Source organism: Pipistrellus kuhlii, unplaced genomic scaffold (genome assembly GCF_014108245.1).
Source record: "Pipistrellus kuhlii isolate mPipKuh1 unplaced genomic scaffold, mPipKuh1.p scaffold_m20_p_2, whole genome shotgun sequence".
Taxonomy (NCBI): domain Eukaryota; kingdom Metazoa; phylum Chordata; class Mammalia; order Chiroptera; family Vespertilionidae; genus Pipistrellus; species Pipistrellus kuhlii.
Window position 1 is genome coordinate 72,069,257 of NW_023425515.1, and position 26,850 is coordinate 72,096,106.

At 39.4% G+C, this 26,850-nt stretch overlaps 1 protein-coding gene across 8 annotated transcripts in view; it reads left to right on the forward strand.

Annotated features, from left to right (window-relative positions):
* The window catches only part of TFG (trafficking from ER to golgi regulator), a 38,322-nt gene extending 11,886 nt beyond the window's left edge, over positions 1–26,436 (forward strand). For 4 of the 8 annotated variants that reach the window (XM_036447547.2, XM_036447541.2, XM_036447546.2 and 1 more), the window contains 5 exons: positions 5,901–6,047; positions 11,302–11,469; positions 15,906–16,046; positions 19,395–19,493; positions 25,620–26,436. In XM_036447547.2, the coding sequence (XP_036303440.1) occupies positions 5,901–6,047; positions 11,302–11,469; positions 15,906–16,046; positions 19,395–19,493; positions 25,620–25,999 (935 nt within the window). In that variant the 3' untranslated portion in view covers positions 26,000–26,436. The remainder of the gene's footprint in view (positions 1–5,900; positions 6,048–11,301; positions 11,470–15,905; positions 16,047–19,394; positions 19,494–25,619) is intronic. The other 4 variants (XM_036447542.2, XM_036447544.2, XM_036447543.2 and 1 more) reach the window with 4 other exon arrangements.
* Positions 26,437–26,850: the final 414 nt, after the last annotated feature.

Genomic DNA, 26,850 nt, shown 5'->3' on the forward strand with positions numbered 1-26,850 from the left:
GGCCAGCTTCCAGCAGCATTAACACTACCAGACCAGTTCCTGGCTGCTTTTCTCTTTCTCAGATATTAGAGAGAAACCAGTCACCCCCTAAAAGCTAAGAATTGATACATTGTAGGTAGGAGGTGATATTAATCTCCTCATAACTATATAGGGAGTATAAAATACTGGTGAGTTGTGTTCTAAAAGCTTACATTAGTAGTTTGATGTTTGAAATATATTTAAGAATCTCTCTGAACCTTTACTTTCAAATAGATTTCCTTTTCTAATATGATGCCTTAGGAATTCGTATATATGTATACTGGCAATGCATAAAGCCTTTTAGTTTAATTTTTGAGCCCCTACCTTGAGGTTTGTATTCAGAGCCTGGTGTCACTTTTTTTAAATTCAGCTGAAAGTCATTTGGACAAAATGGGTAATTAAAAGAGGTAATGTTGCCTTCATTAAAAACAAACTAATTATTGAGAAATCTCTTGACTTTTTGTTACTCAGATGCTGCTTTTGGAAGTATAGTTGACTTGAACAATGCCTGATTAGGGGACTCAACCCCACACACAGTCAAAAATCTGCATATAAATTTTGAGTCCCTGCTAATAACCTACTGTTGACTAGAATCCTCACAATTAACACAAATGGTCGATGAACACATTTTATATGTTATGTGTATTATATGCTGTTTCTTACAATAAAGTAACCTAGAGAAAAAATGTTAAGAAAATTATAAGGAGGAGAAAATATATATGCTGTATTTTTTGAAAAAAAAAAAAAAAATTGTGTATAAGTTGGCCTTCATAATTCAAAGTCATGTTGTTCAAGGGCCAACTATACTTTTAAGTATGGTAGTGTGGATTCATGAATTCTGCATATTTTTGTTTTAATAGATTACTTTTAGGTCAATTATTTTAGGTAGTAAATTTTTTTTTTTTAGGTCAAAAGGAGGCAAGAGGGATAGCAGACCTATTAGTCATGTACCATTTAACATGAATGTGTAGAATAAAGTGTTTATTGTGTTATTTCAAGAATATGGAAGAATAGATAAAATGAGTTTTTGAAGGTATTTAATTTCTATTAGAACCAAGATGGAGATGTAGGTAAACACTGGTACTTGCTGCCTTCCACAACTACATCAAAATTCCAACTAAAGCCGAAGCCAGTTTGGCTCAGTGGTAGAGCGTCGGTCCCGGGTTCGATTCCGGTCAAGGGCATGTACCTTGGTTGCAGGCACATCCCCGGTAGGGGGTGTGCAATAGGCAGCTGGTCGATGTTTCTCCCTCATCAACGTTTCTAGCTCTCTATCTCTCTCCCTTTCTCTCTGTTAAAAATCAATAAAATATATTTAAAAAAAATTCCAACTAAAATACAGAACAACCGTCATTCAAAATTGCTTGAAATCTGGGCTTTGTGGAAATCCTACAACTAGAGAAGTAAAGGAGAAAGCACCTCAAATCTGGCAGGAGGGTGTAGGTGCAGAATAGGCTGGTCCAAAACCACATAGTGTTTTTATTTTATTTTATTTTATTATTATTTTTTTTAATAGGGAGAGAGATTGTGGTTGCAGAGGCTACCTATGAGAAGCAAGGGTTCCCATCCCCACACCAGACCCCCAGCCCAGGGTTCCAGTACTGTGAAGAGAAGTCCCTGTAAAAACCAGCAGGGATTCTGGCTGACTGACATGGAGGCTGCTGGAGACCCAGCATTCCTCTTAAAGAGTGGGCACACAAACTTACATGTCCCACTTCCTCTGAGCTCCAGTGCCGGGCAGCAGCTTTGGGGAACCCAGGGACATATGGGGAGGAACTTGATTGTTTGGCATTAGGGCAGGAACTTGGGGACGGCTTCTCCTAGATGGGGGTGTTCACAGGGGTCATTGTTTCTGTGCTGGGACCTCCCCTGTCACAGAGATGACTCGCAGCCATATCTGAGTTTTCATTATCCTGGCTCACATTGTTCCCTCTGCCCTGGTGATCTCCAGGGACCCCTGCCCCATCCAATTTGCAACCCTACCCAAGCTGTTTGCAGCTGCTTTTCTATATAAACTAGAGGTCCGATATACAAAATTCATGTAAGAGTAGGCCTGCCTTCCTCTGACTGCTGGCACCAGCTTTCCTCTGGCACCCAGGACCCAGGCATTCCTCTGGCCGCCAGCAGGCACCAGGGACCCGGGCAACCCTCTGGCCACTGCCAGGCACCTGGGATCCAGGCATCCCTCTGGCTGCTGGTAGGCACCTGGGACCTGGGCTTCCCTCACAGCCCTGGCTTCTTCTGGAAGGACGTCTGGTCTAATTAGCATATTATGCCTTTATTATTATAGATGGCTGTTCTGGCTCTGGTTTCAGACTTTCCTAAAATCTTTGAAACAAGCATCAGCTGGCATCAACATGTCCCAAACCTATCAATAAGAGGCCCAAGAAAACCAGAATTAGCCTCAGCCTGCCTTGCTTCACAGCTGGACTTTCCTGGGCACTTCAAAGCCCAATACTGAGTCGCTGCCATCTGCAGATCTCAATTCCCGGTGGGTGGCCCAAGGCAGTGGTTGACTTTGTAACTCCTGAGAGGCCCCAGAGCCAGTGTACCTGGTGAACAACTTTAAACCATACCAGATTACAACTCTACACATACATAAGCAACACATTCCTGGGGCAGACTCAGTGAGTACCAAAGCTCCACTGAAGCAAATCCTCCATAGGGATATTTCCTGCGCAATAACTCTTCCACTGTAGTCACAGCTGGTCCTCACAGCCAATTGGCTTGAGCAATCAAGGTTCAACTACAACAGAACTGTGCAAACAGCCCACATGGGGGTTCACCTAGAATGCGCAGCTCAGGTTGACTAGGGAGGTTGAGCCACTGTGCCCTACAGGACACCTATTTCATACACAAGGCCACTCTACTAATTCCAGGAGACAGGAACTCTACCTAATACATGTAAAGAAACACAGGGAAGCAGCCAAAATGCAGACAAAGAAAAATGTCACAAATGAAAGAAACAGAAGAAAGCAAAATAATACAGGGTTCAAAATAATGGTTATAAAGTTGCTCAAGCATCTTAATGAGAGCTTCAAGGGATTTAGTGAGACTTTCGAGGACCTTAAAACTTCAAAGACATGAAAAAGGACCAGTCAGAAATTAAGCGTAAACTAACTGAAATAAAGAATATTTTTCAGGGATTTGACATTAGAGTAGGGATTCGATAGTAGGGTAAGGATTCTGGGAAATCAACAATTTGGAATATGAGGAATCAAAAAACACCTAATAAGAGCAAAGAGGAAAAAAAAAAAAGAGTCCAAACATACGAAGATAGTAAGGAGCCTCTGGGGGATAACTTCAAGCGTACCAACATTCACATTATGGAGTTCCACAAGGAAGAGAGAGAGCAAAATATTAAAAACTTGAATAATGACAGAAAACTTCTCCTACCTGGTGAAAGAAATAGACTTAAAAGGGCAGGAAGCACAGAGTCCCAATCAAGAGGAACCCAAAGAGGCCCACACCAAAACACATAATAAAGACAAAGAAGGAATCTTAAAAGCATTAAGAGAAAAGCAGTTAGTTGCCTACAAGGGATTGCCCATATGACTCTCAGCTGATTTCTAAATAGAAACTTTGCAGGCTAGAGGGAGTGGCAAGAAATATTCAAAGTGATGAATAGTAAGGATCAACAAGATTCCTCTGTCCAACAAAATTATCATTTAGTGTTGGAGATAAAGAGCTTCACAGATAAGAAAAAGCTAGAGGAATTCATAACCACCAAACCAGTATTTCTATCCTATCTAATAAAAGAGTAATATGCAAATTGACCGTCACTCCAACACACAAGATGGCTGCCCCCATGTGATCGAAGATGGCTGCTCCGATGTGGACACAAGATGGCTGCTACAAGATGGTCAGTTAGGGAGGGCAGTTGGGAGAGACCTGGCCTGCAAGGGAAGGCAGTTGTGGGCGATCAGACCAGCAGGGGAGGGCAGTTGGGAGGGACCAGGCCTGCAGGGGAGGGCAGTTGGGGGTTACCAGGCCTATAGGGGAGGTAAGTTAGGGGCAATCAGGCTGGCAGGGGAGTGGTTTAGGCAGTGATCAGGCTTGCAGGCAGAAATGGTTATGGGCAATCAGGAAGGCAGGCTGGTGAGCATTTGGGAGCTAGCAGTCCTGGATTGTGAGAGTGATGTCCCAGATTGGAGAGGGTGCAGGCTGGGCTGAGGGACCCCCATGTATGAATTTCATGCACCGGGCCTCGTGTGTGTGTGTGTGTGTGTGTGTCTCTCTATCTATATACCTATATACCTATATACACACACACACACACACACATTTTATATATATATATATATATATATATATATATATATATATATATATATATATAATTATTTTTTCCCCCTCTTGATTTTAGAGAGGGTGAGAGAGAAACATCAATGATGAGAATCATTGATTAGCTGCCTCCTGCATGTCCCTTACTGGGGATCAAGCTTGCAACCTTGGCATGTGACTTTGACCGGAATTGAACCTGGGAGCCTTCAGTCTGCAGGCCAATACTTTTATCTACTGAGCCAAACCAGCCAGGGTGAAGAGTATTCTTTAAGTCACAGACATCTTCAAACTACGGCCCGCGGGCCACGTGTGGCCCGCAGAGGAGTCTGATCCGGCCTGCCAGGTTTTTTGGGCAGTGAGCACAGCTGAGGTGTTACAGTAGGAATTAGTAGTTCATATAGTCTGGCCCTCCAGCTCTCTGAGGGACCGTGATCTGGCCCCCACTTTAAAAAGTTTGAGGACCCCTGCTTTAAGAAGAGAAGGAGGAGGCTTATAGGACCTTCAGTCTGCAGGCCAATGCTCTATCCACAGAGCCATACCGGTTAGGGCAAAAGGTATTTTTGTAGAAGGAGGTAGAAGAGGAAGATGGGGAGAGGCAGGGTAGAGAGAGGGGGGAATGAGGGAGAGAAGGAGGAAGAGGAAAAATATGAATAATGGCAACAAAAAAGATAAAAAACAATATGGCAACAAATACATATCTATCAACAATTGAATATAAAAATTAAAATAAGTGAACTGCTGCGTCCACTGATGGTGCCAAGTGATTGGGACCGGTGCCAGGTGCTGGCAGTGGGTGTGAGAGGTGGCTGCTGGCCCTGATTATTACCCCTCAGGAGCAGGGGGAGGTGGAGAAAGCCGGAAGGACCATGGTGTGAGGGAGCAAAGCATTTTCAGCAACCACCAGAGGCTCTCCCGATGACAGCGACAAGCGCCCAACGTTGGTCTGGTGCCTCTACTCAGCTGCTCTACCATCCCACTGCAACTGATGCCCACCATGTTCCGCACATGCCCCCTGGTGGTCAGCGCTCATCACAGTGACCAGTTATTCTACTGTATGGTCTATTTGCATATTAGGGTTTTATATATATATATATATAGATAGATAGATAGATAGATAGATAGATAATGTAGTGCCTATGGACACAGACATTTGGGAGGTGAAGGCCTGGGGTGGGATGGGAACTGGGAGGAGGGGGCAATGAGGAAAAAGGGGGGGACATCTGTAATACTCTCATAATAAAGATTTAAAGAAGTGATATCAGCTTTCTATAGGTTTTAATTTATTTTACTGTCATTAAATTCTTGTAAGAAACCTTTTTAAAGAATGTGATCATAAGCTGTAGATATGGATCAGCAAAGACTAATGAATATGTATTTTTTCCAAAAAGTAAATTATTAGCAATAAATAATCCTTTCCTTAAAAATAGTTACCATTCAAATGACATTAATAAGTATCTTGTTTGATTTTGTTTCACTTTTTAAATAAATTTTATTTATTTTTTCTTAGTGCATATTATTCTGTCAATATACTTATACATTTATTGTATATATACAATATACATTCCCTAATTTTAACAAAATTAATTTTTTTATTTCAGTTAATGGCCAACCAAGACCCCTTGAATCAAGTCAGGTGAAATATCTCCGTCGAGAGCTCATAGAACTTCGAAATAAAGTGAATCGCTTATTGGATAGCTTGGAACCACCTGGCGAACCAGGACCTTCCACCAGTATTCCTGAAAATGGTAGACTGTGACCCCACTTTTAAAAAAAGTTATCCTTACATCATTTTGCAGATTAAAAAAACTAAATGCTCCTCAGTAGGAGTTCAGATGGCAGTCCATTGTCATATCTTTTTATTTTTACCTTTGCTAGTATTCATATGTGTATTCTCAAAACCTGGCTGTTCATCAGGATTGTTGGGGGATTTTATTATACCAAATAGAGGCCCGTTGCATGAAATTTGTGATGGAGGGTGGAGGGGGTTCCCTCAGCTCAGCCTGCACCCTCTCCAATCCAGGACCCATCGTGGGGGATGTCCAACTGCAGTTTAGGCCTGATCCCCAGGACCTGCACCCAGCCTACATTCTCACACAATCTGGGACCACTGACTCCTAACTGCTCGCCTGCCTGCTTGTCTGATCGCCCCTAACTGCCCTCCACTGCTGGCCTGGTCACTCCCAACTGCCCCTCCCCCCACCCCCTAGCCAGCCTGCTCGCTCCTAATTGGTCCCCCCCCCCCCCCCCCAGCCTGGTCGCCCTCACCTGCCCCCCCCCCACCCCCCCCATGCCATCCTGGTTGCCTTTTATTGCCCCCTATGCTGGCCTGGTCACCCCCAACTGCCCCCCACTGGCCTGGTCACTCTCACTGTTCCCTCCCCTCCCCGCCCCCCTGCCCACCTAGTTGCTCCCAAATGCCTGCCTGCAGGCCTAGTTTCCCCACACAGCCTGCTGCTCGGTCATTTGGTCATCCCTCACTACCCCCCTTTGCTGACCTGGTCGCCCCACACAGCCTGCTGCTCAGTCATTTCATCTCCCCTCACTAACCCCCCGCTGGCCTGGTCACCCCACACAGCCTGTGCTTGGTCATTTTGTCGCCCCTCACTAACCCCCCGCTGGCCTGGTCACCCCACACAGCCTGTGCTCGGTCGTTTCGTTGCCCCTCACTAACGCCCCGCTGGCCTGGTCACCCCACACAGCCTGTGCTCGGTCTTTTCGTCGCCCCTCACTAACCCCCCCTGCCAGCCTGGTCACCCCATGCAGCTTGTGCTCCGTTGTTTGGTCGCCCCTCACTAACCCCCCCTGCCAGCCTGGTCACCCTCAATTGTCGCCTCGCTGGCTAGATTGTCCCTCACTGCTCCCCCCTGCCGGCCTGGTTGTCCCCAACTGCCCCCCGCCACTGGCCTAGTTGCCCCTAATGCCCTCCATGCTGGCCTGGTCACCCCTCACTGCCCTCCTCTGCCGGCCTGGTTGCCCCACACAGCCTGCTGCTCGGTCATTTGGTTGCCCCTCACTAACCTTCCTGCCGGCCTGGTCACCCCATGCAGCCTGTTTGGTTGTCCTTTCGGTTGCCATGGTCACTTAGGCTTTTATAAAAATAGATAGATTCCTAGGTCTTATCTATTGGAGAGCAGACCCAGGAATCCCATTTATAAAGTGCTCTCTTGGTGATTGTTTCAGTCTAATTTTAGACTTGTGGGTTTGTCACATAGGTAATTTTTCAACCCCCTTGAATCCTTTTCAGTGTAATATTAGGTCCAGTAATAATTAATGTCCTTTTCTAATACTTTTTTAAATCGAATTTATTTAAACAATACAACAAAATTTAATCAACAATATAGTTGCCGTTGTTTTCTACTACTTGTGCCCAACACTCAGGAAGCATTTTAATCCCTCTGTTGTAAAATTCTTGTGATTTTGATGCAAAAAATTCGGTCAATGCATTTTTGAGGCATTCTTCATTATTAAATTTTTTTCCAAGAAGAAAGTTTTGCAAAGAACGAAACAAATGGTAATCGGAAGGGGCAATATCAGGAGAATATGCAGGTTGAGGGAGAACTTCCCATTCCAACTGGCGCAGTTTTTCAGCAGTGATTCTTGCAGTATGCGGTTGTGCATTATCGTGGTGAAGAATTACGCCCTTCCGATTAATCAGCGCGGGTTCTTTTTCTCTTAAAGCTTGGGCTAACCTTTCCAATTGGGCACTATACACTGCACTTGTAATGGTTTGGTTAGATGGTAAAAGTTCATAATGAAGAATTCCTTTAAAATTCCACCAAACACACAACATCACTTTTTTCGCATGCAAGTCAGGTTTTGGCGTGGGCTGCGGAGCCTCATTTTTGTCCAACCATTGAGGCCGCCTTTTCAAATTAACATACAGCACCCATTTTTCATCTCCGGTAACAATTTGCTCTATAAACGACAAACGGTTTTGACGAGAGAGAAGCGAACTGCAAATTGTGACTCTTTGATTAAGGTTGTTGTCGGTCAACTCATGAGGAACCCATTTTCCAAACTTTTGGACTTTGCCAAGTGCACACAATTGATTGGAAATTGTTTTTTGTGAACAATTTAAAGTTGTCGCAAGTATAACTGGGTAATTTGAGGATTTTGCACCAAAAGAGCTTGAAGAGCTTCTTGATCAAAATTGGACACACGGCCTCGACCACTCTTGTCATCTAACGAAAAATTTCCCTCGCGAAATTTCTCAAACCAACGCTGGCATTTTCTGGCGCTAACTGCATCTTGACCAAGAGCACTACAGATGTTTTTTGCAGCCTCACTTGCTTTTCTTCCTAATTGGAACTCGTAAAGCATGCAGTGCCGAATACGCTCTTCATCTGCCATCTTCTTAGCCCTAGTTTTGCAACAAAAGCCAAACCAAACACAAACTTTTTCAAGCAAAACTTGTTAATTGCACTTCACACGTTCTGTAGATACCATGTGTTTGAAGGTTATGTCAATACAAGTCAACGCCAATCAAGATTTTAAACGAATGTTAAAAACGACATTAATTATTACTAGACCCGATAGTTAATGAACCTTAACAATTAAAATAATTTCGTTTCAGTTGGTATGCAAGTATTTTCAAGTAAAAAATAATTCTAGCCCTGGCTGGTTTGGCTTAGTGGTTAGAGCGTTGGATCAAAGGGTCATGGGTTCTATTCCCAGTCAGGGGTTTCTGGTCCAGGGCACATAACTTTTGGTTGCAGGATCCATCCCCAGCCCAGGGTGTGAGTGGGAGGCAATCAATCGGTGTTTCTTCCTCTTCCTCTTTCTCTTTCTCCCACTTCTCCCTCCCTTCCATTCTGTCTAAAAATCAATGGAAAAAAGATTCTTGGGTGAAGATAAAAAAAAAAAAAATCTAGATTAGTGTATTCAAATGGTGTATTGTAAAGTTTATCTTAACAATTTTTAATTAAAATATGCAAAGAAAAATTAATTTCCATTTTATAGATGGCATGTACTATTTACATTCATATGAAATAAGATTTATCAGTAAATTTGGAACTGACAGAAATATGCAGCTATCTATGGTTTTCAGTGCTCTACCTTTGCAGTGGTTCTTGGACACTTGCTTCCTTTATGAAGCAGATAATTCGGAGGCTACCTTAGATACTGATTGACCTGTTACAGTAGCTCTAACAGCTAGCTAACAGAGTTACTAGTAGGCGGGTGGACATATATTGTATTTTCTGATGGATTTAGTTTGCAATTGGAAGGATGCACAGGTAGTGGAAGGTAGTAGCGTGAGGATGAATAATTTGTAAGATTGACGTGATATGCTCTTGTGGGGAGCATATCACGGAATTAGAGGAAGGAAAATTGGTGAGGATGATGGATAACTGGGGGACTTATTTTATTTATTTTTATTTTTATTTATTTTTTTGGGGGGGGGACTTATTTTAAAGAAGTATGTATTCATAGGAGTTTTCTTCTAGAAATTTAGGAAATATTAGTATAACCAGTGGAATGATAAGAATGAATGATACAAGCCTTTATGTGCTTATATACCCCTTAGTACTTATGTTTTCTTTTATAAGATAAATTTTCTTGATTAAAGATGTGATCTAATACCATGTTTATTTACTTGCTTGGTAACAAAAAATTGATTACTACTGTTAATTGAGTAAATCGTTAGCAATATATTTTTACTTGTATATTTTGTTCTGTTTTTATATCTTTCTTTGTCTTCATGTCAGATTCCTATTTGTAAAATGTAGGTTATTCCTGAATCCCTTTACTTTTACAAAGTAGTAGTATAAATACCTATTGATACTTTAGTATCCTTAGAAGAAAAAAATGGTTTTAAATGTATCCTGCTCATAATGTTTAAAATTTTATTTTTCCATTTTAAAAATAGTATATTATAGAAACTTTAAACTTATATGAAAGTAGACATAATACTGTAATGAATCCCATGAACGTACACCCAACTTCAAGTCATAGTCATCATCATGTCATCTATACTCCACCAATTTCCACTCCTTCCATATTATTTTGAACAGATCCCAAACACATTTCATTTTGTCTCTAAGGACTTAATTAAATAAGTATTTGAAACAAAAACATATCAAGTTAAAATAATGCTTTTAGTGTATTGGTTGGCTTGGAATTTTCATGTAATCTAGTAATAGACCAGTAGACAAGTAGAAATAAAACATAAACGTTGATAATTGTAACTTTAATTAGTATCTTCTTTTACAAAATAAGTGTCCAGTATGTGTCTGATATTAGGTATAGGTCTTGGGACTCCAAGAACTAAAAAAAAAAATAGAGTAATTTTTTTCTCTCTATTTGTTAAGGAACATATATATATATATATATATATATATATATATATATATATATATATATATATATATTTATCTGATAACTTTTAGGGAAAAAATGTTGATATAATTTTTTGAAAAAGCTGTTATTTATCTTGTATTTTTTTTTCTTCTTTTTTTTTTAGTAAATGTATTTTATTGATTTTTTTTTACAGATTGGAAGGGAGAGGAACAGAGAGCTAGAAACATTGATGAGAGAGAAACATCGATCAGCTGCCTCCTGCACACTCACTACCGGGGATGTGCCCGCAACCAATGTACATGCCCTTGACTGGAATTGAACCTGGGACCTTTCAGTCTACAGACTGATGCTCTATCCACTGAGCCAAACCGGTTTTGGCTTGTATTTCTTTTTGACTATTTTTTTTTTAATTTAAAAATTAAAAATGTAAATAAGTATCAAAGTAGAATGATCTCTAATCTTGTGTTCAGAAATACTTGATAACATTTTAGACTATATACACTTATATACAGGGTGGGCAAAAGTAGGCTTAGAGTTACTTGTATGGAAAATAATATAGTAATGAATAAATACAAGAATAAATTGTTTCGTGTGCTCACAACTGTAAACTAACCTTTGCCTCACCCTATATTTCCCTATATTCCTTTTTGTTAATGAGTATAGATAAAATGGAAATAAGTTTTTGTTTTTTTCCTCTTATAGATACTATGGATGGGAGGGAAGAAAAGCCTGCTGCTTCTGATTCTTCTGGAAAACAGTCTACTCAGGTTATGGCAGCAAGTATGTCAGCTTTTGATCCTTTAAAAAACCAAGATGAAATCAGTAAAAATGTCATGTCAGCGTTTGGCTTAACAGATGATCAGGTTTCAGGTAAGTTAGTTCCTTCCTCTCATTATTCATTTGGTCTCTCTTTCCTTCCCTCCCTTTTCTTCTCTCAGAGAAGGATAATTTGGATATAGTGAGGTGCACAACTCTTAAGGTTCAGTAAATTTTACATATGTATACACCTATATAAAACCCCAACTATATCAAGATGTAGGTGATTTCCAGCTTCCAGAAAACTTTCTCATATCCTCTCCCAATTAGTAGAAAACTCCTCTTCATAGAATAATCACTATTTGGTTTAGGTAAATTTTATCAAAAGTAGAAATCAGAAACCTTATTTTTTAAAAATAATATTGTTTCATGATTAAATTATTTACTTGGTCTCTCTTCTGATCAGAAATTAGAAAAATTTAAATGTACATTTCTGGCTAATTTGCTTTAGTGTAGAAAGTGCTTTTATATGAATATACTTTTTAAAATTATTTTTACTGATTTCAAAGAGGAAGGGAGAAGGAGAGAGAAACATCAGTGACAAGAGAGAATCATTGATTAGCTCCCTCCTGCATGCCCCCTACTGCGACCAAGCCTGAAACCCTGGCATGTGCCCTTGACTGGGAATTGAACTGTGACCTCCTGGTTCATAGGTCACTGCTTAATCGCTGAGCAACACTAGCCAGGCTATATGAATATTTTAAATCTTGTAACAACACCCATACTGTGTTTTCTTTTTTTATTTCTTCAACATTTTTTGCCTCTTTCTCTTGGGGTTCCACATGCATTGTAGAGCCTCTGAGTTTCATTCCCATCCTCCCCCAATCCCCGCACTATTTTTTCTTACTATTTTTCAGTTGAGGCGATTTCTATTGAACTCTCTTCAAGTTCACTGGTTCTTTCTGTCATTTCTATTCTGCTATTGAACCTTTCTAGAGAATTCTCTTTTGCTTTTAGCTCTAGAGTTTCCATTTGGTTCTTTTTATAGTTTATTTTTTTCTGTTGAGATTCCTTACCTTTACATTCATTAAGATTATTTCATTTTAACTCATTTAATGTATTTTTACTTAGTTCTTCAAAAATATTTATAAAAGTAGCTTTGAAATGTTTGTCTGCTATATCTAACATCTGAGCCAATTTTGAATCACATTCTTTTACCTACCTTTTTCCTCTGAGTATGAGCATATTTTTTCTAATATTTTGTATGCCTGATAGTGTTTAATTAAAAACTGGACATTGTGGTTAATATGTTGTAATGACTTGGCATTCTTTTCGGTTCTTTTGAGAATTTTTTTTTTACTGTTTCTCTAGCAGATAGTTAACTTGTATGGACTCAGATTGCTCATTTTGTCTTCCCATAGCAGTTGACATCTCTGCTCAGTTCTTTCAGTTCTACGTGCTGCTTTTTTTCTGAGCTCTCTTGGCTGTCTCTGTCTCTTACTCCTAACTCTGGTCAGCTGGGAATTTGGGACTTGGTTTATACTCAGATTTTTGGTCTCACTCCTTTGTTGGTGGTCTCTCACTTTAAGGATTTTTGCCTTCAAATTTCTAGATATTTGGCTAGTCATGAAGTTAATACTGTGGCTTCTCTTGGAGCTGTAGAAGTCAAGGCTTGCATTTCTTTCCCATTGTAATCCCATTGGGGGTAAACTCTGATTTCTGCAGACATTAGGTTGACTTTCAGTGATTTTAAATAGTTTTCTTCTTTTATTTTGTTCAGGTTTTAGGTTACCTGTGGAAGGGTTTACCTAACTAGTTTACTTTGCTATTATTAACAAGAAATGTATGATTCAGTATGTTAATTTTATTTTCTTTGATACTTTTATGAGATTATTCACTAGAGAGAATTGTAAAATTCTGAAGAGACTCATATTTGTATGTGATGTATGCTGTTGGCAAAAGAAGACTATAGACAAATGACACAGCTGAAAAACACATTTTTGAAGTAATTGAAATGAGTTAATATTACAGCTTCTTATATTTAAAACTTCAAGAAATGCCAGAGAGAGGAGTAAATAATTATATATGAGAGCAGTCTTAAATTTTTTATTAGAATATATTATGTGCCAGATCAGAATATTATGGTTAATACAATAACATTTGAAGGCCATTTTTTTCTGGTAGCTTTCTGTTGAAATACAAAAACTATACGCATTGAAAATATCAGAATACTTTGTAGTTATTCCAGTATGATGTGGTGAAAAACTCAGCAATAATGGTGAATGGACATAAGAAGGAAGGATGAAGTATTGCAGATTGAATAAAGTACCTTAATTATGTGCAAGGGAGAAAAAAGCAGTCAAAGTAATATATTTTTTAAGGGTAATAACAGTGATTTTTGTAGAAGGGATGTGTATATGAATTTGCGTGTGTAGGTGTCAGTGAAACAGAGGCACATAGGAGCAGTCAGCCATTTTACTCTGGAATTATCAGCTTCTCTTGTATTACCACTGCTGTTAGTCCTAGTTTAGGTTCTCATCAAATCTGGACTGTCAGCTTCCAACTGTGTGCCTAATACAGTGATAAGTTCTGGGATAAACTAGTGCAAGGGTTAGGTGTTTGCCCTCAAGGAAATTAGTCTGCTGGCAGTAGCAAGCAAGTACTTATGTGGAGCTTTATAAGTGGTAACCCTAATATATAAAAATCCTGGGTCCGTCATGACCGGAAGCTCAAACAATCAGAAGTCAGTCCTGCTGTCAGCACTGGGTTATTGTGGTGACCCAGCACTGACTGCTGTGGCTGCAGATTCAGTGACCAGGCACTCACTAACTGCTGAGGAGGCTGCGAATCAGGCCCGGAGAGAGGCCTGAAGAGAGAAGCAGGGTCTGATCTATAGCCTTTGTGGCAGCTGTCGATCAGCACTTGCCCCTCTCTTTCTCTCCAGGCCTGACCAACAGCCGCGCCTCCATTTCTCTTCAGGCCTCCACTGGGGCTGCTGATCAGCACTGCCTTTCTGATCAGGCCCTGTTGATAAGCCCAGAGATGCTGACTGACATAGAAACCGACCAAACAGAACTAAGTCTGGGTGAACTGTGAGGAGTCATTGGCTGCCTAGGAGGCGGAGCTTTTTTCACTGACTGGCATAGAAACTGACCAATCAAAACCAAATTGGTCGGCAGAGGAGGACAATTAGGGGTGAGATCAGGCCTGCAGGGGAGGGCAGTTAGGGGTGATCAGGCAGGCAGAGGCATTTAGGGGCGATCAGGCAGGCAGAGAAGTTAGAGGTGATCAGGCAGGCAGGCAGGCAGAGGGGTTAGGGGCAATCAGGCAGGCAGGCAGAGGCAGTTGGGGGCGATCAGGAAGGCAGGCAGGTGAGTGGATAGAACCCAGTAGTCCCAGATTGTGAGAGGGATGTCCCCCAAAGGGCCCTCAATTGGAGAGGGTGCAGGCTGGGCTGAGGAAACCCCCTCCATGCACGGATTTTTGTGCACCGGTCCACTAATACTTTAATAAGCTCTTGCTAAATAATCACTTTTATAAACACTTGTAACTTATTCTTACAGAACCTTATGGAGTAGGAATTAGTATTAGTAGTGGAAGTACTAGGATTTGACCCTACACAGTCTGTTTCCAAAACCTGTGCTTTTAACCACTCCTATATTATCTAAACAAAAAAACTTAAAGGAGAAAACATATCACTAGTTGTCTTCAAAATGCCTTTTTTGACTGTCACATTAATGTACCTTTAGTTTAATTTTCTCCATTTACTGCTTTGTTTATGATTTTGGAACAATATGAGTAGTTCCATGAATAAGAGAGGTAGGAGTCATGAGGCAGATGAAAAGATCACAAAGGAACCTGGTCAAAGAGCTTTTAGTAAGGGAAGATGGAATCTACTCAAAAATGCAAAGCAGAAGTTGGTAAGAGTCATAATAAAAGTATCTCTATAGAAGTTCACAAGAGGAAAACGTATTTATGGGTGAAAGAAGTGTTACTAAAACTGTGGAGTTATAACTGAGTTTTAAAGAATGTTGTATTTAGATGTGTGAAAATGGGATAGTGGAGGGAATAGTGATAAATGAAATGGAGGCAGGAAAAATACATATATTGGTGGAATAGGGAATAGATTAGTTTGTTGAAGGAGGCATGTGAGAAGGAATTTAAATATCCTTAAATACCAAACCATAGGGTTGTATTTACTTTAATGGGCAGTGATGACCCATTAAAGAATGAAATTATACTTTTGGTTGACCTATGAACCAGATTGCATGATGTGGAGGACATGGGTATTGCAGAGATGAGTTTTGGTTTTTGCAGGGGGTGGTTACTATTCAGAAATACAGTGCTCTGCACTTTATAGGGAAGGATTTCCAGTTGTAGCTGTGGATTCTTGAGACTGGGGCAAAGGAAAAAAATATATATATACACACACATTAAATGTAAAATCCTGCATTTATGTTTATGTTTATTGTATAGTACTTTATTCTTCTTAGGTTGCTGGGGAATGGCCTTGGATTAGAAATTGAACTGACTCTTTTATGACCACTCAGGGCCACCCAGTGCTCCTGCAGAAGACCGTTCAGGAACACCTGACAGCATTGCTTCCTCCTCCTCCGCAGCTCATCCCCCCGGAGTTCAGCCACAACAGCCACCGTATACAGGAGCTCAGACACAAGCAGGTCAGAGTGAAGGTAAAATAGAGCTTAGAGCACATGTGCAGGAAAGTACACATGCAGAAATGTTTATTGCAGCATTGTTTGTAATGGTAAATGCTTGTATTCATGCTATGAACACAGGTAGGAAAGATTTTGATTGACTAATATGGTATATTTTGAGGTAAAAAAAACACACACACCAAATAGAACAATATGTTATGTATGCTTCTGATTATTGAAAAGAAAAAAAAAACAAACAAACAAGAAAGCATTTATGTGAATAAAACACAAGGTGAAAGATCAGGAAGGATTCATACCAGTCAGTGGTGACCCTGGGGTATGTGATGACTCATTGAGGTGATACTTTTAATTTAGGTGCTACTTTCTTCTCCCTTCCCCCTATGCAACTGTGTATTACTTTTGTAATTTAAAAATATTTAAAAAATAGAAGCAAAGCATACTTAAGGGTAGTACTGCTAATAATGTCGAGGAAAAAAGTGTATTTTAAAATCAAACTTTATTTCTTTAAATGATGTGTGCTTGGGTGAGTAAATTTACTCTGTGGGTTTTGATATTCTCTCACTGTAAATTGTGAAAATTGGACTAAATCAGTAGTTTTAAAGGAAAATCTAATCATTAATGAAATTTGTAAGCTTAGTAATATTGTAAGCTTAGTATTACAATTTTATGATAAAAAGGGGGTCATTGCCATATGTCAGTGCTTTTTCAGTCTTTTTTTTTTATCTCGTGGCAAATATTTTTAATAAACTAATTACTAAAATTCTTCAGCACACCGAGAAATAGATTTTTTGCTGACCTGACAAAAAATAAGTATAATTTTGATTTACAGAAATTATAATGGTAGTAATTACCTATCATTTTTGCTCCAAAGTGACTTTAAAATAAATCAGGTGCCCATATAATTTCTGGTACCAAGAATTAACCAGTCAGATGCAACCTTAATCTGTGATATTACCAATAAGATGCAGCTGTATTATATGACATATATTTATGGTTCAAGATAGGGCATTCACACCAGATAGCTATTGTTGTGTTGGCTATTGTCATTTTAAGGGAAAAGAGGTCATAGTCTTTGACTAAATAGTCAGGTATTGCATGTTTTTAAAAGTTCTTGTGGCACACTGGTTAAAAGTTGCTGCCATATGTGAAGGAAATTGAGGTGCCACAAGCTCAATTTATACCCTTGGAGCTCTGCAGATTGGCTACGTATAGTAGTTTCTCCTTTTCCATAGTTTTTCTTTCTGTAGTTTGAGTTACCCACAGTCAACTGTGGTCTGAAAATATTAAATGGAAATAAATAATTTGTAATTTTTAAATTAGGCACTGTTCTGAGTAGCAGGATGAAATCTTGAGCCATCCTAACTAGGATATGAGTCATCCTTTTGTTCATTGTACCCACATTGTATAAGGTTATACCTATAATTCGTGTTACCACACTGCTTTGTGTTCAAGTAACCCTTATTTTATTTAATAATGGCCCCCAAACCATTCCCATAACTTTCATTCCAGTATATAATCATATTTGTTCTATTTTTTTATTTATTAATCTCTTATTGTGCCTAATTTATAAATTAAACTATAGTATAGGTATGTATAGAAAAAACATGATTACTAAATATATATATCTATATCTATATCTATATCTATATCTATATCTATATCTATATCTATATCTATATCTATATCTATATCTATATCTATATATATATATATATATATATATATATATATGTATATAGTTGGGTACTATCCATGGTTCAGGTATCCATTTGGAACATATTCCTGGTAGATAAGTGGGTGAGAATTATTGTAGTTGCTGATCGAGCTACTGATCTCTAGGGTGCCTTCCAGATATTTAAATGTTGGTTCTGTGAATTGCCCATGCGTAAAAGGACCTTTAAAAGTCTACATTTCACTTTAATACAAACACTAGGTGGTGCTCTAACCATTTATATAAAGGGGCCATGTGGTGGTTAGATGTATTTTCAGCAACAGAAGCAAGTGAGTGCTGGCTGCCTGCTGCACTTCAGTTACAGTTTAAGTGGCACTGGATGCTGCATTGACTTTTTTTAGTAGTTGTCTCTTTCTGCCAAAGTATGCTATTTTACCATAGTCTTTTAAAGTATGTTTTTACTGATTTTTAGAGAGAGAGGAAGGGAGAGGGACAGAGAGATAGAAACATGGATGAGAGAGAAACATCTATCAGCTGCCTCCTGCATGCCCCCCACTGGGGATTGAGCCCAAAACCAGGGCATGTGCCCTGACCGTAATCGAACCAGCAAACTCTTGGTGCAATAGCTACACTAGCCAGGCTACTCCCAGTCTTTTGATCAACATTAAATAGTTTGAATATTTTTGAAAGACATAAAAATTTAAGGATTTAAATACTAGCTAGATATTAAAACGAGAGCTATTATTGCTACTCTAGGCATTAGATTGAGATAAATCCATCGTTAGAACAACTGTAAAGTGGTAAAGATGATAAAGACATGAATCAAGAAAACCTTGCTTGTTTGGAAGTCACAGGTAATAAAAGTGCCTGAAGGGTTTCTCTGTAGAAACTGTTGTCTACTGACATAAATAGTACTCTGATTTTCAAGTACACCATCCCCAGTGTTAAGCACGTCTACCATTATTAAAAAGTTCAATAAGGAACTATTTACACTTTATCAGATTCCATGTGATTGGCTAGGATCTTCAGGTGATGGAAAAGTGAGCTGTTGTCAGAATGCCAAAGGTGTCTTTGAGGTCTGGAATGAAAGATACCATGTAATTCCTTGCTACCAAAGAGTCCATTCATATGGTAACCAAAAAAAGTTCAAACCTTTAGATGAGAAATATAGTGTTTTAGGAAAGATCTGAGAGCTATTAATGGTGTGTGTCTCTAGATTTAAAAAAAAATTTTTATTGATTTTTTTATAGAGAGGAAGGGAAAGGGATAGAGAATTAAAAACATCTTTCAGAGAGAAACATTGATCAGCTGCCTCCTGCACACCTCCTGCTGGGGATGTGCCCACAACCAAGGTACATTCCCTTGGTTGGAATTGAACCTGGGACCTTTCAGTCTGCAAGCTGACGCTCTATCCACTGAGTCAAACTGGTCAGGGCATGTTTTTTGACTCACTTGATTTTTATTGAGCATTAGCAGTACATACCTGTTGGCAGTTGGGTTTGAAAACACTTATTAAATTGTCCATTACATTTTTAATGTCTATTCATTGACATTTAAAGGGGAACAAACATTCTTCTGTCTTTGTTACTCGGTATGTTTATGTGTTTGGATGGGCAGAGAATTAAATGTGCCTTAAAGGTATTGTTTTTCTACTGAGTTAAACCTGCCTCTTTTTTTCTTGTCTTTTTTAGGTCAGATGTATCAACAGTACCCACAGCAGGCTGGTTATGGTGCTCAGCAGCCACAGGCACCACCTCAGCCAGCACAGCAGTATGGCATTCAGTATTCAGGTGAGCAGGTGTCCAGAAGGATCTGGCTCATGGTTTTTGAGCTCTTACTATACTCACTAAACATTAATTCTTTGCTCTTAATTCCTTGATTTGCAATACTTACATTGTCATAGCAGGTAGTATTTATTTATTAGGGAAATAACATTTGTTTTATTTATTTACAAATATTTTGTATAAATATTTTATTGTAAATCAACATTTCAGTTTTTCAGTGGGTGAGTAAAACAGTCATGGTAGATGATTCTCTAATAACTTGTTGTTCAAAAGTTTTTAATAAAAAGCTATCTCCTTCTGATGTGATCAGCTTACTCTTAGGTAACTTAGAATTGCAAAAATGCAAGGTTTTTTCACTTCATTAATGTAACTCATAATCCCAGTATACTCTTAGTATCTGTAAAAATATTAATACTCATAGTTCCTTCATATATGGAAAGGTGATCTTAAAAGAGGGTGGGAAAAATTGGCTTACCATGGTTTGTGTAGAATAGACATGCAGGTTATGATTATTATAATAGCTTTATTATTTACAACTATAAACCTACTTTTGCCCAGCCCTGTAAATAAGAAGCAAATTAAGCTACTTAGGTTTTTAAATTTCTCCAAAGTATGTAGGAGTACCAGAAACAGGTTAAAAAAAAAAAAATTAGAATTGTGTAAAACTTAATTCAGCAATTAAGAACATTAAATATAGTTGTTTTGAATATAGTGATTATAACAATTTAGTTAATTTTTATGTTTACTAGAGAGTTCGTGTTCAGCTCTTATTTTACAATGAAACATTTAAGTGTCAAATTTCAACTACAGTCAGTTTATCTAAATCTTACCTAATTTCTATTTTATGGAGTTTGTAATAAAAAGTAAAGTAGGAGTCAGCAAATTAGAAACCATAGGCCAAATATGACTTTTTGCCATTTTTGTGAATAAACTTTTACTGGAACACATCTGCGCTCATTCATTATTATACTGCCTATTGGTGCTTTGGCATTACAATTGCAGAGTTGAGTAGTTGCAACAGAGATCATCCTATATAATAAAAGCCTAATATGCTAAATGTCCAGTCATCTGATCATCCGTTCAACCAATCAAAATGTAATATGCTAATGATATGCTAAGGCTGCTCAACTGATTCCTAGGACATGCACTGATCACCAGGGGGCAGATGGTAGGTTAGCTTGCTGCTGAGGTCCGGCTGATTGTGACTGAGCGAGATGTGCCAGACACTCCCTGGAGCCCTCCCACAGTCCCTACCCTTCTGGCCAGTCTTCCACGTCCCTTCCCAGCCCAATCATGCACCAGTGGGGTCTCTTGGCCTGGCCTGTGCCTTCTTGCAATCTAGGACCCCTTGGGGAATGTCGGAGAGCCAGTTTTGGCCTGATCCTGCAGGCAAGGCCAAGGGTCTTCACTGACACACAAATTTGTGCACCAGGCCTCTAATAGACCCATAAGATCTAAAATATTGACTAGCCCTTTACAGAAAAAAACGCTTGCCTGTCCCTGAACTAGACTATAAGATTCTATCATTAAGTGCAGTTTGACATATCTTAACACTGCAATTTTTATTTGGATTGTATTTGCTGTATAGTGATTTAACGGGTAGCTGCTAGTTTTTAATTATATAAAATAGGTGAAATGAATTTAAATTTAGATTATGATATTTGAGGGGAGGTTAGTTTTAAAATTAAAGAAAAATCAAAATGTTACAAATTATGTAATTTGTAGAAATCTCAGAGTTTTAGAAGCACCCGGAGAGATTTTCTTAAACATTACAGACACCTGGGCCCTCCTCCAAGATATTTTGTTCATTGAGTTTGTGGGACTCAGGTTTTGATATTTTGGAAGCATTGCAGGTCATTCTAAAGTCAGTAAGGTTGAGACCACTGATTTTGTCCCACCCACTCTTGTTATAAATGAGGCAACTAGGGTTGGGAGTAGTTGTAGTGCATTGAAGGACATGTAGCCATTCAGTTGAGTTGCTAGATAAGAACCCAGTGCATTTGACTTTCCAGTTAATTACTTCCCTATGTCATTCTGCATTCTCAAACCAAGCTAGGGGTTGGCAGACTTTTCTGTCAAAAAAGGCTAGATAGTAAATATTTTAGGCTTTGTGGACTATATGATCCTATTTTATTTGTTCAAAACAATTTTCATTTCTTAAGATTTTTGGTTTCTTCATCACAGTTGCTTATTTTTTTAAGAGAGGTATGGTGGTTTGAGGGAAATTATACATAAAATTTGGAAGTATTGTCAAAAGTCTCTCCACTACCGTGTTTCCCCGAAAATAAAACATCCTCCGAAAATAAGACCTGCTTACAGGTTTCCTTCTGAGTGAAATATAAGGCATCCCCACCAAAATGAGGCCCCCCAGGCTCTGTCTCAGAATGAAAATTAATTTACCGTAAACTGGTCGCTAGGGCCGCCCCGACTGGCGTCTAGCAACCAGTGACTTTACGCGGAGTCCTGACATCACTGCTGTGTGGAGGCGGAGTGGAGGTCGGAGTGAGCGGTGAGTGCGGGGCAGGAGAGAGGAGGAGACTTTCGCAGATGCATGTAGAAGAACAGGAGTATTGGAGAGGACGGGACACGGTGTAGGTGGTGAGTGCTGGTCTGTCTCTGGTGACACTACCTGATGCTCGCGGCCGCCCTCATGATGACTGAAGGTTTTCAGTCAGTGGCAGACCCTGCTCCAGCCCAGATCCAGGCCCCAGCAAGCCCAGTGACAGTCCCCAGGCAGGCCCCAGGGGGTAAATATCTGATATAGGGGTAGAGGGGGTGTCTGGTGAAGGTGTTCAGTGGCACAGGGGTGGGGGGAGGGGGATCACTTAAAATGATACAGGAAGATCAGAAGGGGCAATCAAAATGACACAGGAGGATCAAAAGGGGTTACTAAAATGGTAATCCTCCCCTCTGATTCTCCTGTGCTATTTTGATTCTCCCCTCTGATCCCCCCTGTGTTGTTTTAAGTGATCCCCCTCCCCCCACCTTGATACCCCAATTCCTTTTTTTTACCCCTAGAAATGAGCTCAAAAAGAAAAAGGTACTCCGTGGAGTACAAGAAAGGAATCGTGGAAGACTCTTGGGGCCAAAATCTTACTGCTTTCTGCAAAGAGAAGATGTTGAGTATCCGATTGGTCCAAAAATGGCGAGCAGAGTATGGTAACCTCATTGAACAAGTGGACGAGGGAAATGCTAAAAAGCGCAAGTGTGAATCAGGTCGGCAACCATTATTTTCTGAGCTGGAAGACCTGATCTGTGAATGGGTTGTTGACAGGAGAGCAAAGGCTTTGGTTGTGAATAGGGCTCAGATTCAAGAATTTGCCCTTGCAATGGCATCACAGTTGGACATAGCCCCCGAAGACTTCAAAGCATCACAACACTGGCTGGATAATTTTCTTCAGCGAAGTGAACTGTCTTTAAGAAGATCTACAACATTGTTTAGGTTGGAAGATACTCAAGTTATTAAGCGAGCACTTGCATTCAAGTCCTTTATTGATGATGCTGACTTCTCTAAATACAGTCTTTCCAACATGATTGCTATGGATGAAACTGCAGTGTTTATGGGTCAGTCATCTCAAACAATTGAACAGCAGGGTGCCTCCTTAGTGTACATTCCCTCCACTGCTTATGAAAGTGTACGTGTTTCCTGTATTTTGGTAATTCGTCTGGATGGCACTAAAATCCCACCTTTAATCATTTCTAAGGGCAAGAAGGAAAAGATTGAACATGTTTTGGGCGTTTTTATTCTTGAAACTGAAAAAGCCTGGGCCACACAAGCAGTTATAAGGAAGTGGGTCGATTTAATGCTGCCGCTTGTTATGCGAGGGAGCCAAAGAGGTCTGCTAGTCTGGGATGCGGCCAGCACTCACTGTGCTAAAGACATGAAGACATTTCTTCATGAAAGAAAAATAGATCAGATAATGATTCCCGCAGGAATGACGGCCTATCTCCACACTCTTGATATTGCAATAAAGAAGCCATTCAAAGACAATTTGCGCATGGAAATTAATGACTACATTGAAAATAGAATGGAGAGAAATCAGCGTGGAAACTTTGTGAAACCTAAACTGCAAGAAGTTGTGACTTGGGTGAAGAACTCATGGGAGAAAATCACTGACAGTTGCATTGCAAATGCACTGCGAGCAGGCTACCTTGACAAGAAGTACTCATTTAAAGACAGTGCTATTGCTAAACATGAGAGATTTGGTCCACTGATTCTGAAAGAAATGGAGTCACAAGAAATTCACCAGCAAATTCAGGCATTGGATTGTTATGATGATGTTCCAGAAGATGATGACATGATTGTCATTGAATAAATGAATAAATTCTTGATAACTGTAGGGTTCACAGTTTGTCTGGTCTGTGTTGACAACTACCGTACTACCGTACCGTATACAAATAATAAATTTCCTTTATTTTCATTTAACAATGTGTGCCATATTCTTCATGGAAAAATAAGACATCCCCTGAAAATAAGACCTAGCGCATCTTTGGGAGCAAAAATTAATATAAGACACTGTCTTATTTTCTGGGAAACAGGGTAGTTTGCTAATGAAAATGGCATCTTAGGCCCCTATGGGTCAGTCTCCCTCTTAAGAGATCATCAAGGATCCAGTTGTTTCCAGACTCCTTAGTGAAAAAGGCAGTTGAGATTTTTTTGTTCATTTTTGCCAGGATGAAAAGGCAGGTTTTTTTATTTGTTTGTTTTAATTTTTTTGATTTTTTTTTTTGTTTACGGTGTTAAATTGAATAGATCTTTTCAGTATAAAAGCTGAGTCCGTCTGTTTCTCCATAATCTTACAGTAAAAAATTTAAGTTAAAAAATTTTATGTAGAAGATAGGAGAAACTAAATGACACTCAATATTTGATCATGAATTAACTTTAGTTCAGTATTTAGAAAATATAAGTAAAATGCATTAGTTATTTGATTTAGTTATTAAAAATTAAGCTTGCTTTTAATGATTTTAGTCAGGGTCTCCACTCTATGAGTAAAATTTAGCTTTTTTGAAATTGTCTTTGTATTTCTGATCCCACTAGTCCTATTAATATAAATTTGATTGGGAGATATGGGAATAGTCAACTGAATACTCTGCTTGGAGACTAAGTGGGGGTGGTAGCATTGGACCATTTTTGACACTGTTGGTTTGCCAGTTTCCCTCTGACCTTTTTCCAGTTTTATTCATGGACTATGTCAAAAGGTTTCTTTCATGAGTAAATTTTGAACCGAGGTTAAAGGTGAGTTCAGAATATACACAAATTCATTCAGTCCTTTTTTTTTTTTTTAAACGTACATATTTTAATAATTTTCTTATGTATCTGGTATTTAATGCTGACAGGATTCCAGTCAATGGAGAGGTTTCATTGCAAGTAGCTGCAGGTGTGTTTCATGGTAGAGATAAAAGTTTTTAGTGAAGCAGACTTTTTCTTTAAAAAAAATTTATATCCTTAGTAAATAATGAATATAGATGTTGCTTTTGTGGGGCAATAGGGTATGCTTTTTGTGTGTGATGTTATTACTGCTAAATTGTAATATTGAGTTGTATAGGCAAAAAAACACATCAGATACCAAATTTTAAAAAAGTGAAAATATTAAGGGTTGTGAAGATGGGTACTTAATGTTTATTCTTAAATGGCTTAGTTTTTATAGAGTGACTAAACCTTTAAAGCATCTCAATAGCACATTTAGATGTATTTGTAGTACCATTGTTTCATTTTAAAATATTAATTCTCTAACGTGTTTTTATTTGGTACTGTTGTTAAATAGGCCTTCCCTCAAAACCAGACTAATGACTAAGTTTTTGCGTTAATTCTGCCCTTTATCATTTGAGCATCTACTCTATACTAGGAATTATGCTCTCACGGATTATATAGTGTAGAAGCAGTTGGTAGTGAAGAAATATGTGTATACAGGTTTCAATTTAAGATGAGTGGGTTTAAAAAGTGTTAAGAAAAATTTTGATGCCATTTAGTCTGGAAATAAGATTATACGGTAGAATCTACTACCTTACTTGTTATATAAATACTTGGGATTTCTCATCATTTTTTGGTCCATAACAGTAAAGACTATTTCTCTGGAAAATTTTAATCAATAGACAAAGATAGTATATACATTCTTTATTTTGCCTTTTCAGCAGGCTATAGTCAGCAGACTGGACCCCAGCAACCTCAGCAGTACCAAGGATATGGCCAGCAAGCAACTTCCCAGGCACAAGCTGCTGCATTTTCTGGTCAGCCTCAACAACTGCCTGCTCAACAGCCACAGCAGTACCAGGCGAGCAGTTACCCTCCACATACTTACGCCACCCAAACTTCTCAGCCCACTAATTACACTGTGGCCCCTGCCTCACAACCTGGAATGGCTCCAAGCCAGGCCGCAGCCTATCAACCAAGACCAGGTTTTACTCAGTCTGCAAGTACCATAACCCCTCCGCCAAGTGGGGCTAACCCGTATGCACGTAACCGTCCTCCCTTTGGTCAGGGCTATACTCAGCCTGGACCCGGTTATCGATAAAGAGCTCAGCTACATTGGTGAAATGTAGCTGCTACCTATTTGCCTCCCAAAAGACTCCAATACTGTTATTTTAATTTGTATTGAAGTTCAGAAATTTAAAAAGCAGAGCATTTTTTATGGTATCATTGTTGCTGTTAATTGAGAGTATAACTTGCTAGAACACAACAAAAGACCAAAATGAAAATTATTTCCTCCCCTGCTTAAAAGTGTAGCAGCTTCCTAGTAATTTTGGAACACTACTCTATGTGTGCAAAGTGATTGACTTTCTAGCTTGCCTTGTCCAGAGGTTATTAAAATGCTAGGTTGAAATTTAGCCATCTCATTTGGCTTTGTACTATTAACATGATGTACTAAAAATAGATCTCTTTGAAAAGACAACTAGATATTATGTATAAAATGTAATAACATTGATAGGTTAATAAAGATGATTGAATCAATTAGTGGTCTTGTAGTTTAATTTAATCACTAAAATTATATATTCACTAGTGGCCCAGTTCACAAAATTCGTGCACAGGAATTGGGGGGAGTTTTGCGGTGGGGGCGGGGGGGGGGGGGCGAGGTGTTCCTCAGCCCAGCCTGCACCCTTTCCAATCTGGGACCTTTCGAAGGATGTCCTACTGTCAGTTTACAGGGATCAGGCCTAAACCAGCAGTCGGACATCCCTTTCCCAATCTGGGACTGCTGGCTCCTAACCTCTCACCTGCCTGATTGCCCTTAACCACTCTGCCTGCCCACCTTTTCACCCCCAAATGCCCCCTGCCACCAGCCTGATCACCCCCAACTGCCCCTCATGCCAGCGTGCTTGCCCCCAGCTGCCCCATTGCCAGCTTGCTTGCCCCCAACTGCCCCCC